The 16,527-nt window shown below is 51.1% G+C and overlaps 1 protein-coding gene across 5 annotated transcripts in view; it reads right to left on the bottom strand.

Annotated features, from left to right (window-relative positions):
* Window positions 1–6,874: 6,874 nt before the first annotated feature.
* LOC125329204 (microsomal triglyceride transfer protein-like) overlaps window positions 6,875–16,527 on the bottom strand; it is a 41,369-nt gene continuing 31,716 nt past the window's right edge. For all 5 annotated transcript variants that reach the window (XM_048310792.1, XM_048310793.1, XM_048310789.1 and 2 more), the window contains 16 exons: window positions 16,320–16,463; window positions 15,758–15,865; window positions 15,090–15,206; window positions 14,127–14,266; window positions 13,897–14,050; window positions 13,551–13,708; window positions 13,176–13,341; window positions 12,224–12,331; window positions 11,911–12,123; window positions 11,596–11,810; window positions 10,914–11,011; window positions 10,097–10,218; window positions 9,502–9,729; window positions 9,061–9,185; window positions 8,672–8,842; window positions 6,875–8,401 (listed from right to left, as the gene is read on the bottom strand). In XM_048310792.1, the coding sequence (XP_048166749.1) occupies window positions 8,254–8,401; window positions 8,672–8,842; window positions 9,061–9,185; window positions 9,502–9,729; window positions 10,097–10,218; window positions 10,914–11,011; window positions 11,596–11,810; window positions 11,911–12,123; window positions 12,224–12,331; window positions 13,176–13,341; window positions 13,551–13,708; window positions 13,897–14,050; window positions 14,127–14,266; window positions 15,090–15,206; window positions 15,758–15,865; window positions 16,320–16,463 (2,415 nt within the window). In that variant the 3' untranslated portion in view covers window positions 6,875–8,253. The remainder of the gene's footprint in view (window positions 8,402–8,671; window positions 8,843–9,060; window positions 9,186–9,501; window positions 9,730–10,096; window positions 10,219–10,913; window positions 11,012–11,595; window positions 11,811–11,910; window positions 12,124–12,223; window positions 12,332–13,175; window positions 13,342–13,550; window positions 13,709–13,896; window positions 14,051–14,126; window positions 14,267–15,089; window positions 15,207–15,757; window positions 15,866–16,319; window positions 16,464–16,527) is intronic.

Genomic DNA, 16,527 nt, shown 5'->3' with positions numbered 1-16,527 from the left:
GAGGGAGGTGGTGAGGGGAGGAGAGGGGAAATGTGGGGAAATCCCAAACTACTGCCCCGGGCTGTCCCTGTTGGAGTAGAGAGTTTGGGAAACATGTCTGGGGGAAGGTGGAACATGACAAGCATAGAGCAGCTCCTGTCCTGGAGGTGGGAGATGGTCCAGGAAATTCCAAAGTGAGCAATAAGAACCACAGGTCAAAGACCAAAAATTGATGTCAAAAATGCCTGTCACCTGGGGGTGACTTTTATTTTAGCCAATACTGCCCTTGGCCAGCCTTGAGCTGATACCAATGCCCAGCCTTCCCAGGATCACCAGCCTCATCCCTGCACCCTTGGACCCAGTGCCTGTGGGGCAGCAACAGCTTCCAGGGGGAAATGGGAGTGACTGGGATGTCAGGAGTGAATTTCAGGGGCAGTTGCAAGGAGGGGAGAGAGATGAAGATTGATCCTCATCTCTCATTGCTTGGGAAGGGGAGAAAAGGGGGTGATTAATGCCGTTACAAATTATTGTGCCAAGTACTAAACGTTTGCACAGCACTTTAGGAGCCTTGGGCTGCCCTCCCTTGCTGGGTGTTGGGCCAGCTCCAGGCACAGGGTTTGCCTTGACAAGTTTCAGTCCTCAAAACCTCCCCAGAATGATGTCCCTGAGGGGGCTGTCATGGTTTTGGTACTTAGGGCACCTCTGGGTGCAGCGGCAGGGGAAGGTGGGCATCTGTGTGGGAGGAGGTTTTAAGAACGGGAAGGTGGAGTCCGAGGAAGGCAAGGCTTGGCAGATAGAGCAGTCTGGCATTGCAAAGTGGGATGTCCTTGGGAGCACATGCATGGTGTGGGTGCATCTGCTGGCCCTGATAGTCCTGCTTCCCCAGTACCCAAGGAGCAGATGTGGTGTCCCTCGGGACAGGGTTTGTAAGCTCTGCAGGAATCCAGGGCTTGCTGGTGAGGTGGCTTGGGGTGATTTTCCCAGTCTGGAATGGATTGTGACAGGGTTGAGGTACTTGCTGTGACTGAAACAGATGCCAATCCCTCTGCATTCCTGATGTTTTAAGCATTGGACTCTGCAGTGCTCCCCCAGAGGTTCCCAACACCCTCCTGCTGCCAAGTCATGGCTGGATGAGCATTTTTTCAACTCCTCTTAAAGCACCTGAGGCTGAAGGTCCTCGGCCTCCTAGGTGCTGCCCTTTGGCATTAGGTGGGCATCCCAAAACATGGAACAAAGTCCCCCATCTGTCTGAGCCACACAACTGGCACACCTCGTGGGAGTGGGCACATGGAGGGTGCCTGTGGAGTGCCCAGATCCAGGACATGCAGGTATTGGTACCCACAGGGGATCCTGTGGGGATACCAGGGTGGGATTCTTCCCTTGGAATGCCGCCACCACCACCATGCCCCTTGCCAGCCCCTCCATGGGAGTGCCAGCATTTATTTATTGTGCCAAAGATAACGCTTTGTTTGCTCTTCAAGGATCATAAGAAAAAGACCTTCTTCCCCTCAAAAACGGGCTGGGATGTCCTTCCTCCCAAATTCCCAGCTGTGCCCCTCCCTTCCATGCTGGCCTGGGCATCGGTGCTTTATTGCTTAAGGAATATTTGCAGTGGTTCCCTGCTATGCCTCGGGGGAGAGCTGTGGCTAGGGACTGACCCAGCTCCTTGCACCCATAGCTGGGGTCCCTGGGGGGTGTTTGGGCAGGGGGGCTGCACTGCAGGTCCTGATCCCAACCTTGAGCTGAGAGGTGGGGGAGATCTAAAGCAGGGTGTGATAACCTCCCCCCGACCAGCTGTGGTGCTCTGGGGTGATGATGGTGCAGGGCTAGCACCCAGCACTGCCTGTTTCATGGAATCCTGGCATGGTCTGGGTTGGAAGATAACTGTAAAGCTCCTCTTGTTCCAGCCCTCCTGCCATGGGCAGGGACACCTTCCACTAGACCAGGTTGCTCCAAGCCCCATCCTGGCCTTGAACGTTTCCAGGGATGGGGAATTTATTCCAGCTGAAGGCAGGCTGAGGTTAGGTCGCTTTGTCCTGTCTCTGGTCCTGTCTCCAGGAGGAGAGGATGACTCTGGTGCCCTGCACCCTCCTAAGCCAGGTGGATGCATGGAGTCTTTCCTGTGCTGTAACCTTGTCCAGTGTTACCATGATGTATAAAGTTTTGTATATACAAGATTCAGAGCTTTTTAACTTTTAATATTTATTAATTTTGTTGGGTTCTGTTTTGTTGGGTTTTTTTTTTTTTTTTTTGTTTTTTGGGGTTTTTTTTGGAACTCTAACATAATGTAAAAAAAAAAAAAAATAAATCCACATAAAAAATCTCTTGCTGTTGATCTATTTTGGGGATGGGTGTGTGGAGGGGGAAACGTGAGCGTGACCTGCGTGTGGTTGTTGAAATGGATTTACTTTGTGTTATTTCAACCCAGTCCCTCCTCTTTACCAGCCAGAATTTTACATTGCTGTTTTGAGGAGGAAGAAAACCTCTAGGTATATACATAAATATATACACAAACATAAATAGTTTAGCCAGTGCAAAAATAAATACCGATGTGTTACTGGTTCAGGTCAAAAAGAGCTCCTGATGCCATGGCCAGATAAAAAATGTAAAGTGGTGAAACCAGGGTAGGCATGAGGCCAGAGAAGAAATGTCAGGCTGTGTTTTGGCAGCCCCTCCTTTTCCTGTTTGATGCCAAAAACCAGCTTCTGCTGCTGGGTTTTTTAGACCCTCATACAAGGTTCAGTGTTGCCTCGGTTGTCCCAGCTTATGGATGCTCCACTCCGTCCTTGAAGCAGAAGCCCGGCGCTGGGAGAAGGGAATGTGTTCTCTGTGCTTGGTGGGCACGCGACTGCTGGTGGCCACGGTGGCAATGAGCAGAGAATCACGGAATCCAGAGAATCACAGAATCCTGGAATGCTTTGGGTTGGGAGGGATCTTCAAGCTCCTCTCATTCCAATCCCCCTGCTGCGGGCAGGGACACCCTCCACTAGACCGGGTTGCTCCAAGCCTGAAGGACCTGATGGTAGGACCACACTGGCAGACAGCCCTGGGAATAGGGAGTGCTCAAGGACAAGGCAAGCGAGGGGAGGGGCTGGAGGGAAGGGCCGGTCTTCCCTCTCGAGGTGCGCTCCCTGCCTTGCTTCCTGCGCTTTGCAGGCAGCTGGGAGTGAACCCCAGGGCACGGCTGCCAGGGGACGCTTGAGTGGTCCCCAGCGCCACTTTATCAAGGATCGTGGGGGCAATGGCAAGCTGGTGGCGCTTGCATGGGAGGGCGATGAAGACGGCGTAGCTTTGCCCCCAGGGTGTGTGGGAGCCGCTTTAAAGCCACGCTCACACAAAATGGTGCTTCCTGTGGAAACTTCGTAGGCGTTGTGGTGGTGAGTGATGCTGCTGTAATCCCTCAAAAAGTGCTTTATTTTCCTCTTTCCTGCTTTACATCCTTTTAAATGTCTCCCGCAGACCTCTAGTGCTCACAGTGATGGTGGAACCACTACATCTTTTGGCATGAAGTCACTCAGTTCTTCCCCTTGTGTTTTTAATGGCCCCTCTTAAGAGGTTAAACCAAAACCCTACCAGGGCGTTCCTTAAAATCCAGCCAGACTGGATTCCTCTGGATCTTTGCAGTGCCTGCTTTTTCAAGTGCTTTGAAAACCCTGCTTAGATTTTACCATGGAAAAAGCTCTTCCACCTGTATGTTGGATGCTTCCCTTTCACACGACACCACTGCAGCTCATCACACCTTCAGGTTTTTAGGCTGCAACAGCCAAAATATTTGGCTGAGGAGGGATTTTTGGATTTATAAGGGATAGGAGAGACTTCAAGGCTTGCAACTGGTGTGGTTGTGGCTTTTCTTGCTGGGATGGCAGGTTGCATGGGGCTTGGAGCAACTTGGTGGAGGATGCCCTGCCTATGGCAGGGGCTGGAATGAGATGAGCTTTAAAGTCCCTTCCAACTCAAACCAGTCAGGGATTCTACAGTTCTGTGAGATGGGGCAGAGTAGGTGCTTGTTCCCATGGGAACTGAGATTACGGCAGTGTCTCTAAACACCTTCTTCACTGCTAATTTTCCTACAGCAAGTATTGCATCCCTTCAGTAATCACACTCTTGGCCAGGATGGAGTGGGTGAAACAGTTTTCTGGGAAAACTTCAGCTTTCTTTCCCATGGATTTCTTTCCCAAAGGGTTTTATCCTAGCCCTGGAGCCTTGTTGGCTTGGCTCAGCCATTTCCCAGGTTCCCCCACCTGACTCACCAGCCCTTACCCTGAGCTTTTCCCCCCAGCTTTTCCTGCAGGGATCATCTCATGGCACAGCTGCCGTGGTTTTGCCCAGCTGTGTCCCATTTTTCCAGCTTTCCCCCTGCATTCCTGATTGCTGGGCAGGTTATAACAGCAACCCTGCCAGCTGCTGTTCCTTGGATGCTCCAGACTGATTCCAGGGCACTCTGGCTCTCAGATAAGCATGTGGATGTCCCAGGAAAGCCTTGCAGTGATCCTGGTGTGATGTGTGTGTCCCAAGGCAGCTGCCAGCTCTGCAGTGGAGGTTTGGGATGTGCAGCTGCAGCTTTATGTGAGGTTTGCTGTTACCACAGATCAGTGCTGGGATTTTCACTGCTGCTTTGGTGAGTTATAAACTGGTTTATTATTATTATTATTATTATTATTATTATTATTATTATTATTATTATTATTATTATTATTATTTTGTGGAGTTTGGGGGGTCTCTGGGGCCCAGCAGTCAGGAAATACAATTCTTTGTATTGCAGGCTGCCTAGGAAGGAGAGAGCAGAGGCTGATGAGAGCTCTGTCCCAGCACTTTAGAGCTGCCTCTCCACTAAATTCCCGAGGAGAGCTGATCCTCACCATTCCCTCGCTTTCGTGCACTCTTTCTCATGGTAGTTTTGTCTCTGCAGCCAGCTGGAATGGACAGGCAGATAATGTTTTATTTGGTGAGTGGTGTCCATGTGCTCTCCTGAGGGCTGTATGGGATGTCCTGGTAACAGGGTGACTTGCCGGGAGAAGGAAAACGTGGGAAACTGCTTGTGCTGGCAAGCCTGGAGGCCAGGAGGGGAAGGCACTGCCACCCAAAGCCCAGGTCAGAAGGGTGAGGGGCTGCCAAGGGTCACCCTGGTCCATCGCAGAGGTCCCTCGACCTCGTATGCCGCTTGAGGGACATCCCTGGGGGCCGGAGCGGAGGGGTTTGATCCCGACATCTCCATCAGCTCTGCCTGCAGCCGCTGGAGGTCACTGCTGATCTGCAGCTCCACACGGAGAGGCGGCAGGAGCCCTGCTCCACTTGCAAAATTCCTGGGAGATGGAGAGTGGCTGTCCTGGCGGATCTTCACCAGGAGGCACAGCTGGCACGCCAACCCTGCCTGATGGTCCCCTTCCCTTGCTCCTGGATGGAACGACTCTTTGGGAGGATGAGGGAGCTGGGAAAGGGGCTCATCCTGGAGAAGGAGGCTGAGGGGGAACCTTCTGGTTCACCACAACTCCCTGACAGGAGGGGTCAGGCCCTGCTCCCAGGGGACTAGGGACAGGATGAGAGGAAAGGGCTGCAAGCTGTGTGGAGGTTGGAAATAAGGACAAATTTATTCACGAAGAGGGCTGTCAAGTACTGGAACAGGCTGCTCAGGGCAGTGGTGGAATCACCATCCCTGCAAGGATAAAATGCGTCCAGGTCCAGGTCCCTTTCTGCCCACTTAAAACTGAGGTGACTCCATTCCAGCTCCGTGGGCACAATGCCACCTCTACTGGGGATCTGGGGCTGAAAGGTCCCTTCTAGGAGGGTTTGGAGCTATTGCCAAGGAAATGGGTGACTTTACCAAAAGGCCTATGTCCCTTCATTGCCTTTGTTGCTGGAGCATCTAACCAGGACTGGGGAAAAAATCATTGGGAAGGGCTTGGGAAACTTCAGGATTCAGTGGCTCAGCAGGACAGCAAATCTTCCAGCAGCAAAGCAAACTGGTAAAATCCCTATTCAAATGTCCTCACCACTTCCAAGCGGTCTGGAAACACATTCCCAACTCCAATTCCAGCTACAGGACCTGGTCCCTCTGGCAGGACAAGCATCCTTTGGGACTAGAAGTTCAGCTGATTTGGGGTAAATCTCATCTGATTGACAAATCTGCCTTTGTTGATCTGTAGAGGAGGAGAAAGAGGAAAGGGAGCGATGGAAAAAGTCCCAAATGGCAGGTGGATCCCTCTTGGCTTTGTCTGAGGAGCAGACACTGAGACTGAGAGGTTTCAGGTCAAAATATTCCCTCACAAACCCCTGTCAGAACAGTGGCAGGATTGGGATTAAGGCTTGTGCAGATATGTAGGGGAGATTATAGCAACTCATCAGGGTGTAAAACACAGCTGAAATCAGCCCAAATCCTGATTCTGAGACTGGGGGAATGGGGAATTACAGGATGCTCCTTTGAGATGGTGAAGCTGGGGAGCAAGTGGGAGCTGCTCTCCGCTCTGCAGAAAGTGATACAGGCTCCCTCCAGCCAGGGTCATGCTGGGATCCTCCTGTTCAGACCCTGCTCAGTCCCGAGGGCTATTACTGTCTGTATCCTTGAGGCCAGCTCCGAGCGACGCTGCCCTGGGATCAGCAGAGCCCTGGCGCAGCGGAAGCCCTGATTTTAAGCAGAGTCTTGGATGGCCTCAAATACATTTGCAGGAGTTGGCAGGAGAGGATAAGGCGGCCCCATGGGAGCCCTCTGGCAGGGCTGCTGTCAACCCTCGGGGTGCTCCAGGGGGTTTTAGGAGCAGAAGTAGCCCTCGCATTCCTGTTTTGCAGGGTATTTAGGGCACCCTAAATACAGACCTAGAGAGCAGGTTCTTGCTGAAAGTGCCTCTCCCTTCTTCCCATCCATGTGTCCAGAAAAGTTAAGCGTCAAACAGAGACAATATAAAAATACTTGGCATTTATTTCTGTACATAACCAAAGCGCTTGTAATTGGTGTCTCCAGATGGAAAACCAGACCATTTTCGTCCGCTGAACCAGGAGACTCAGTGCTAACATTTCAGGCTCATAATTTTAAAAAATGTACTCCATGTCCCTCTTTTCTTTTCTAAAAAGCTTGTTTTATAACACACACAAAATAAGGGCTAAAAATACTTTCCAAGGCACATCATTATCAGGAAAGAATGGAGAAATGCTGCTTTTTCCTCGCGAGCCTCCCTCCAGTGCTGGAGGTGTTGGGTGGTGGGGGATGATAACAATTCAGCTCAGGAGCAGAATGCAAAGCAGGAGGACAATATTTACCCAAAGCTAATTGTAATTCTCATAAATGGTCACCAAAAGAGCCCAAATATCAGCAGGAGAGGGAAGCTGCTGGATCCCTCTGTTGCTGGAATGCTGCCTTCCCACACGTAGGGTGGGGGCAAATCTTATCTCCAGTAAAAGAGCAGGGGAGCTGCTGCCCGGGAGATGAGAGGCCAGAGGCTTCTCCATTAATACATAAACTTTGGATCAACAGTTAAGACATGAGGCTGCAGGCAGAAGTCACCTCTGCTCATGCCCTTGTGGATTTTAATTACAAGGTGTTTTTAATGACATCAGATGATCCTTGCAGCCCTGCCTGTCCTGTAGACACTGGAGTGGGAAGGCACTGGCCACATCCCTGGCAAAAGAGTGTAAATTCTCCCAGGAATATGAGGCTGGCACCAAGCTGAGAGGGAGCTGAGTTGCCTTCGTGTGCAAAAGAATGTGAACACCTTCAATTAAGCCAGAAAGAACATGGAATAATTGGCATTTTGTTCTTGCTTCTCTGTTTTTCTCCCTGAGGATTATTCTGGAGTTGCATTAAAAAAATATTAAAAACCATTGCACCTCCTCCAGAAATCAGTTTTTTTCCATATTCTTGGAAAATTTGGCAGCCAAAAAAGCTGTGCATTAAAAGAAGGTCATTTATTCCCTCCAGTGGGGACTTCCAGCTAGCTGCAAATGTATTCCCTCCTGACAGTTTTGATAAATGGGGAGAAAACATGGCATTTTGGGGTGCAGGCTTGCAGGAGGGTTTCTTGGGCTCTGAGAAACTCACTCACTTGCAAAATAAGGCAGTTTTTCACGAGGACATGCTTGGCTTCCAGCAAGGCCCTTCCCCATGAAAGGGAGGAGTCCAGGAGGGGGAAATCTCAGCCTTTTGGGGTGTGAGGGCAGATTTGGAGGCAAGGGGTGTGTCTGTCCTTCAGCAGTTCCTCCTGTGGTCCCTTCTGATGTCCTTATTGCAGCATTTTTCTAGTTGAAAGGTGGTTGTGGAGGAGAGTCCCTAAGTGCTCTGACTCCTTATTCTTTTTCTGCTGTCAGCAGGAGGTTGCAGACCTTGGAATTGGTTTGGTGCAAGGCAAATTCCCTCCCAGGCACGGTGCCATGCCGGCCTTTCCGAGAGGTGCTGCTCTGGCTCCCAGCAGACTGGGAAACTGTGAAGATTTCTCTGTGGGACAAGGTGACAGCAGGATGGTCAGAAGGCTGTGGTGGTGGTGGATCTCATCCTTCTCCTCCCAGACCAGCCCAGTCACCATCTCCTGATGGTCTATGGATGGTGCTCCCACCCGTGTCAGGAACTTGAGGTGCCCTTCTCTCATCCCTACCAATTCTGAGCCAGTAAGTGCAACCATTAATTCTCTCCTCTTCCCAAGGAACCCTCCTTTATCTCAAGCCCATAATGATGTTTCTGCAGGATCTGGTTGTACCCAGAGACTACCTGTACGGGACCTGTTCCTCTCTCAGCTGCAGGCACATGAGCACGGGGCTGCTGGAAAACCTCAGCATGGTGTCGAAGTGGATAGAGGTCTCCACCTCTGTCTGGCTCCTCAGGGTGGCTTGGAGGAAAGGGGAATCTAGTTCTGCCTGGAAATCCATAGTGAGGCTTCCCCTGGAAGAGAGAAGCACATGGGGTCTGGTCACCGAGCATTGGCCTGCGCTGGGCACCAAAAAACTCCAGGAACACCTTGATTGGAGATCTGGCCATGGAAAATGGGTGTTCTTAAGCACCAGGAAAGGCTGGACCCATCAGAAGAAGAGCAGAGGGCTGTGGAAATCCACCCTCATCCCCCGGGTATTCCCTTTCCCAGCAGCTTCCCACCCACTGACCTCGCATTGACGCTGGTTTTCAGTTCCTGCTCCCAAATGCTCACATCCATGTCAGCTGAAATATCCAGCCCCAGGCTGCCCTGGAGTTTGACAGTCACTTGGAGGCCAGACTGCAGAGGAATGACCTGGAAGATGGAAAAGGCAGAGCTTCCTGTGACCAGGCACTGCTCTTGGATGAGTGGCTGACACCGGCAGTGACTTGTGGCTGCTGGGAATGTCTGTCCCAACCCTGCAGCTGGGCCTGCATGGGAGCAACTGCAGCCACGGGTCTCCCATGGCAGAACAAGCCATCCCACTGCTTTACCAACCCCAAGACACATCTGGCAGTGCCACCTCGCTCTCAGATCTGTACCTGTGGTGCATAACATTCACAGGCTCATTTTACTGGATTCACTGAGACGTAGCATGGAGACAGGTCACTGCTTCCTCCCCATCCAGTACCTGGTGATGGTCCATCAGCAGGAGGTTCCCTTTGACCACACTGGTGGGCTCTCCGCTGCTCAGCAGCACCTTGGCCATTAGATCTGTGTAGCCCTGGAAGAAGATGATTGGCCGCAACTGGACATCAAAGAAGGTGGCCGACATCCCAGCCATGAGCTCTGGCTCCTCTTCCCCTTCCGAGAGGTTTTCTCCCATCATTGACTCCATCCCTTGTGCTTCAAAGGTGACCTGGAAGACAGAAGTGGAGGCACTCTTTGGAGCAGGACATCAGCGATGGAGTGACTTGGATGAGGCATCCAAATCGTCTCTGAGCACCCCGAGGTATCAGTGTTGCATCCTCTGCTTTTTGGGGGAGCAGGGGGACTCCCTTCTCCACAGGAGGAGTGTCTGGTTCCATACTGGTGATTTGGGAATTTGCCTGTTTCTGATACAGGACATGCTGAATGTGGAGGTGAAGCACCACAAGGGGGTTAATGTGGAGGGGAAGCACCACAAGGGGGTTAAGAGGGGACACAGGGACAGCAGTGGCACCACTGGGTCGGTGTTGTCACCACCCCCCCCCCCCCCCCCCCCCCAGCCCCTCTCCCGCTGGCACCTGAGCTGCACGAAGCCGCTGGCCATGGCTGAGCAGGGAGAAGTCGGAGACGCTCTTCCTCAGGAATCCACCCTCCAAAAACAGTAGATCCAGCCCGAAAGTGGAAATCAGGTCCTGGGTGACTGAAAGGCAGAGAGATGCCCATGAGCACCCCTGGGTGTCTGATGGAAGGGGGGTTGTTACACGATGATCTTTAAGGTCCCTTCCAACCCAGACATATGGTACCATTCTGCATCTTCTCCTTCCCTTCTTGCAATACTCAAAGAATTTAGCATTGCAAGGTTGTTTTTTTTTCTCCCTGACTTTTCCACCTTCACTGACCCTCTGTGAGGCCAGACTGAGGTAATTTGAAGAGGGACAGAAATGAGAGCTGAGGGAAGAAGAATTAAGCAGATATTTAGGAAGTGCTGCTTTTTGTACTCTCTGAAGTTTGATTCTTTCTTTTAAATTCAGTACAAGAATCCTCCTCTTTGAAGATCTTATTAAAAATACGAAAGGAACTGAGGAATGGAGTGAAATATCTTGACTTATCAGGGAAAGCACAGAAAATCCCACCAACAATCTACTGTTGGTTTCATCTCCAGCTGAAGTTACTCTTTCAAATTAGCAGGATTTGGGAAAAGTATGCGTTAGAGAAGGGTGTGTTCATATCTCAGGTGGTGGCAGCCAGCTGATGCTGGAGGACATTCTCAGAAACCTCTCTGAGATTTTGGGCCATTCTATAGGCCTGAATCCTCTTCTGGAAGCTGCCTTTTCCTACCAACCCATCCTTTAACCCTCTGAGGGGACATGGGATCAGTGTCCTCTGTGCTGTCACCTGTCAGAGGTCCTGAGAAAGAAGAGGAGGTGCCGACTTTAGAGAAGAAATTGTAATTATTTATCCGCGGGTCTCCCATGATGTCTTTCATTATGTTCCTGGAAAAGAGAGGGAAAGGATGTGTCAGCACTGGGAGGAAGGAAAGGGAAAAGGTCAGTGGTCACTACAGAAGGAAATAAAATTTGCCAAAGTATTTCTCATGGTTGCTGGCTGCCCAGAGTAGTGTGAGCAAAAAATGAAAGCATCAGACATGGGCTACCCTGGAATTTCCCTTTCCTATGGCTTATTAGGATGAACCAGGCAGATATTTTTGTGCAGTTTTTACTTAGCCCTGCAAAATGTGAGTGCTTGGTTTGTTTTGTGCAGACAGGTAGATTAATGCAGGTACAAACTGTGCACTGCCTTGGGAGCCAGAGCTTCGGCCTCCAAGGACTCAGCCAAAACCACAAGCCTGGGTCCCACTGCCATGGGGCAGGATGACAAGGAATGTCAGGTTTTGCCCGGCTATATGGCATCGGCATCCCTTTTGTTACTCCAGGAATATCCAGGCAGCCCCCAGGAAGTGATGCTAGCACATTTTAAAGATACATTGGTCCAAAACCCACAGCTGGATTGTGGAGGAGGAGGAGAAAAAGGTGATATAGAGCAGAGGGAAAAATGCAGCCATCCCCTCCAGCCCCACCTTGCCAGGTGGTGGTGGTCACGCAGGCTGTTCTGGACTTTCAGCAGCAGGAACGTGGCCATCTCTGTCTCCATCTCGCTGGTGGCCAGCAAGATGTTGATGACATCCATGGGCAAGGGGTGGTTATCCAGGAGGATTTCTGCAGCGGCTAGGCGACAGGTTTTGTCATAACTCTTCCTCTTCTGGTGGAAAATCCTCCTCATCACTCGCTTCACCTGATGAGAAGGGATAATTAAAAGAGAGTGCAAATGCACCCCAGCAGCTTGGCTTTGAGTGGGGAGGGGAGCACCAAGCCTCGGCAACTTCCTTTCCTACCTTGCTGGAGATGTGGGGAACAGGGAATCGCTGCAGGGCAGAGGTGGCCGCGGCAGTGACAGCAGTGGGACCGTCCTCGGCATGGTCCAGGAGAATGGGGATGGTCTCGGGGAGCATCGCATTCCCCAGGGCCAGCAGGTAAATGACCACCTTGGGCTCCTCCTCGGCACCTCTGAGCCCCCTGAGGATGGTTTCCACCCCACGCTCCACCACCTGCTCGGGATTTGCAGAAGGAGGGGGGACAGGAGATATTCTGGGCACCCCTGGAACTGGGTCCCAAAAAGCCAAGTGTGAGGGATTGCAGAGAACCCACCTGCAGCCCACAGAGCTTCTGCTGGCACAGCTTGCCCACCAGAGAGCCCACAGCAACTACCCCTGTCTCCCAGGTCTCAGGCGACAGCTGCTTCTCATCCAGCTTGTCCTGGGCATCAAGAAAGGGGTAAAAGGAAGCAGGAAAAAAGAAATGAGGAGGAAAAAAGAGAAGGAGTATGCTTTACCTCTTATCTCAAAGTGTTTCTTAAGCAAGTAAGGAAAAACTAGTTCTTTCCTGCCTTGAAGGTGATGCCTTAGGTTTTAACTTTTATAGTTTTCAAATTCTGCACTGCTTAGTGTGTAACTCTGAAGTTAGCCTGTTGACTTCTGCTCTCTCGTGCCAGGCAGACATAACAAAGCCTCTCCAGACTTTGTCTCCAAGGGCACCCAGACTGTCCTAGGCTCAAAAAGGATAAACCAAAGAGCCTCTAAGTGGGGCAAGCGGAGGGGAACTTACACCATTAAACTGAAGCTTTAATTGGAGAATTAACCCTGATATGCAAATGAACCAAACCTATAAAAGTGTGAAGAACTCGTGCCCTGCCGTCCGTCTTGGGGTCCATCTGGACAGTGGCCTCTGGCCCCCCAGGGGTACCTTTGAAGGCCTTTCAAATAAACACCTGCTTTTATTCCCTTACTCCTGTCTAGTCTCTGTTTCTAGGAGGCCTCTTAAGGCATCAAAGGAGGCCATGCATGATTTAATTGGATAAAATGCTGTGGCTCTAAATTAAGATTTTATTATCTCTAATGCACTGATGTAAAACATTTTCTGCTGAATTCTTTTCCTCTGAGGAGCATCTACTCCCACCACCTATGTCCCGTTAAATGCACATAAAACAATCCCATGAGCAGGAAAATCAATTTCTGCAGAAACATTTTCCATTTTTCCTTTTTCCCTTTTCCCATCCCAGATGCAGGACCCTCTGGGAAGAGAGAGAGATGTCCACACTTACTAAGATGAGATGGAGAAGCTCTCCAGAAGGCCGGGGAGAGAAAGCTGCTGCGTAGAGAAACTTCTCCACAAGGGACTTGGGCTCCTTGCTGAAATCCAGGAAGTCTGAGAGCGCTGCCAAGGAAGCCACTGACTGCGTGGCCACCGCTGCCTCCACGAGGAAGGGGCTGGAGCAGGAAGAGGGAACTCATCAGTGGCATGGCCCACAAAAAACATGCAGTGCTTGGACAGGACGGGTATTAGGAAAGCGAGAGAACACTGTCACTAGTCAGGATGGCTGCCTGGACCAGGGATGGTGCCTGGAGCAGCACCAAATGATCCTGGTTGTCTTGTCCAGTGCTCAGAATTTTGAAGAGATGATTCCAGGGATTCTCACCGCATCTCCTCAGGTGCTCTCCTCAGCAGCTGCAGGACATCCCTCTTCTTGGCGCTGCGCAGCATCTGGATGAACCTCTGGAACTGCCAGGCTGTCGCCACCCTCGAGGTGTCTATTTTGGCTCTCTGTCTGTCAAAAGCCTTCAGGAAGGCTCTCAGCTGCAAAGGTGAGGTTTGTTAGGTGGGATTTAGCCTCTTTTCCCCTGTTACCACAGGATACATTTTACACCAAAGCAGCAGTAACCAGCCCCTCCAAAAGCACCACTGGGGTTTAACTCCAAATCCTACAAGCGCCCAGCTTGGGGGAGAGCCCCTGGTGAGTTTTGGGGGTTGGTAGCATCACTGACCGATGGGCAGTGGGTGCAGACTCTCCTGAAGGGCAGGCTGGTCATGACCAGGGGCTGGGGCCGTGCATCTGTGCCAGCCAGCACATCCTCAAGGCTTTGTCCAGACACTTCTGCTGGCCCAGGCATTGCAGGAGACACCAGCTGGAGCTGCTGCCTGTGAAGGGAGAAACAGTCAATAGAAAGTTTTGTGATTTACATCCCCTGTGCTCATGGTTGGGATCATCGCTCACCTTGAACTGATTTTGATGCCAGAGCGGGATCTCAGGGCTGGAGCCACCACGTGGCTTTCCTCTGCCAGGACCGACTGGAGGAGGTTGCCTTTCACCACATACTGGCTTGTGCTGGAGGGCTGCCACTCAACTCCAAAAATCTTGGGAAAGGAAAGGCAAGGAGAAAAAAAATGCAACCTTTTTCTCCCTTCCCCTTTCCCCAGGAGACTTCTCTTTCCATTAGCAGAAAAAGAACTTTCCAGTCCACAAAGTCACCTACTTCACTTGCAAAATGTAGGAAAGGAAAATCCAGAAGAGCCCACCTTCTTCCCAGATGTGGGAGAAGGCAACACCAGGTGAGGACGATGGCAAGGGGATGCTCTCATTGTGGTTGATGCAGGTAGACAGAGTGGTGACACAGGGACTTGCATGACAAGGTGGTGTTGAGACCTCTGCCAGGGCCTATGGGGTCTCCATGGGGATGTCCATTTTTATATTGAATTCAGTAGAATTTTTATATTTTAAAAAACCTTAAATTTTGGTTGTGGCAGGTATAACTGCATTAAGATCCACAGGATTTCATCTGTGCATGTCAGGGCTAAACGCAGGCTACTGCTTTAAGCAAAACCAGAGTCCTGTCAAACTAATCCCCAGTCTGATGGGTCTGAGACCCAGAAAACATCCCTGTATCTCCACCTTCCCCAGCAGGATCAGCTGACAGGTCAGAAGTGATAACAAGGGTGTGGGTGGGATGACCCAGAGCACCTTTACTGCTCCTACCCACCTTGACACCACAAGATCCTCCTGAGGGATGTTGGTGCATCCCACTTTGAGGATGGGTCTAAGAGTCCCATCCCAAGCTGGTGCAGAAGGCTGAAGCCAGCTGGGAATGGGAATCCAAGCCCACCTGCAAAAAGATTTTTGGGATGGCCCTGCTGTACTCAAGATGAGCTGAACCCCCCACAGTGAGAGCAATGGACTTGCTTTGTTTGTGGAGGTGAATCCAGACTTTGGCGTTGAGCAGCTGAGAAGATCTTTGGTCTTGGTGATGGAATGGTTGGACACAGTGTAGGTGACTTGGCAGCTTCCAGAGGCGTCTTCCTGAAACACAAAGGGGAGTGACCATGGGTATTAAATGATCTGTGGAGAGGACAGACAGAAAGGCCAACCTAACAAATAGAAAAACATCAAAAATCTAGAAAGTGGGCCACATCGGGGGGGGTGGTGGGGGTGGTGTTGGATAGCTCCAAGTCCATCTGGGCATCTTTGCAAACTCAGGCTGACACCACCAGCAGCAGCATCTCTGTGACTGCATTTGGGGTTCTGAGGTTATTTCATGTTGTTCACAGGTCATTCCAGCTGGCTGCTGGCAAAGCAAATCCTGCTTAGCAGGAATGCCGTTCCTACTGTCAAGGGAAAGGCTATGGTTTTGTAAGGGTGCCTATTGCTGAATATTAGGTTATTTCATTTTAAGTCTTCTGCCTTTCCAATAGTCACCCTTGCTCACAGCCTGGTTGGAGCAGCAGAGCCCATGTTGTTTATCTTGAATTTTGCCTCCTCTGCCAGAGCTCATGGGCTGGCTAGGTTCCAGGGCCAGCTCTCCTGGCACATCCCTGGATTTTGGGCAGATGTGGCCCCAGCTCTGGACCTACCTCCACTGTGGTGCCAGCATGGGGCTGAAGCTGGAACAGACTGATGATGCCTCGTTTCAGGTTGGAGATCAGGATGTTTTCCGCTTCATTCCCATAGAAAGCTTTGACCTGGTGGGGGTAGGAGGTGTTGCCTGGCTGAGGGGATATCTCTGCGGTCCTTGAAGGCTCTCTGCTGCCTTCCCTGACAAAAGGGAACCTGAGAACACCCTGTGGACACCTGAGGAATTTTCTCAAGGAGGACTTTATCCCTCAATAGCATGAGGTCTGTGGATGCAAGCCCACAAAATTTCCCTTTCCTTCCCACCCGTAGAGGAGAAGGTCAGAAGAGAGCTTATATCCCATGGTTAGGACTGAAGAGCTTTTAACATGGGATTCAGCTGAGTCCTTTTGGACGATGGGACTCCATGTAGGGTCCTGCACTGGCCACTCTGTCCAGTTCCTGCTGCTCTGAAATTGGAGGTGGAGCAGGAGATCCTATGGGCTTCATTGCCCAGAATATTTAGGATGAGGACAGGAGTGCTTTGCAGAGGGCATGAACAAGCCCAGGAGGTGTCCAGCTGACCTTCCCACTGTTCCAGGAGATGAACACTGGCTGCTGGAACTCTGCCTGTGCCTCCTGGCTCAGTGCAATCTCTACAGGGGGACCTCTGCTGCTGTCCTGGTTCCTCTCCTCTTCTGGCTGGTGTTGGGCCTTCAGGTTGTGGATCTGCAACAGCAGAAGATGGCAGAAAAAAGTGACCAAGTGTGTCTGCTCTAAAGGTGGTGTGTAT

Source organism: Corvus hawaiiensis, chromosome 8 (assembly GCF_020740725.1).
Source record: "Corvus hawaiiensis isolate bCorHaw1 chromosome 8, bCorHaw1.pri.cur, whole genome shotgun sequence".
Lineage (NCBI taxonomy): Eukaryota > Metazoa > Chordata > Aves > Passeriformes > Corvidae > Corvus > Corvus hawaiiensis.
This window is presented reverse-complemented; position numbering and strand designations above follow the sequence as displayed.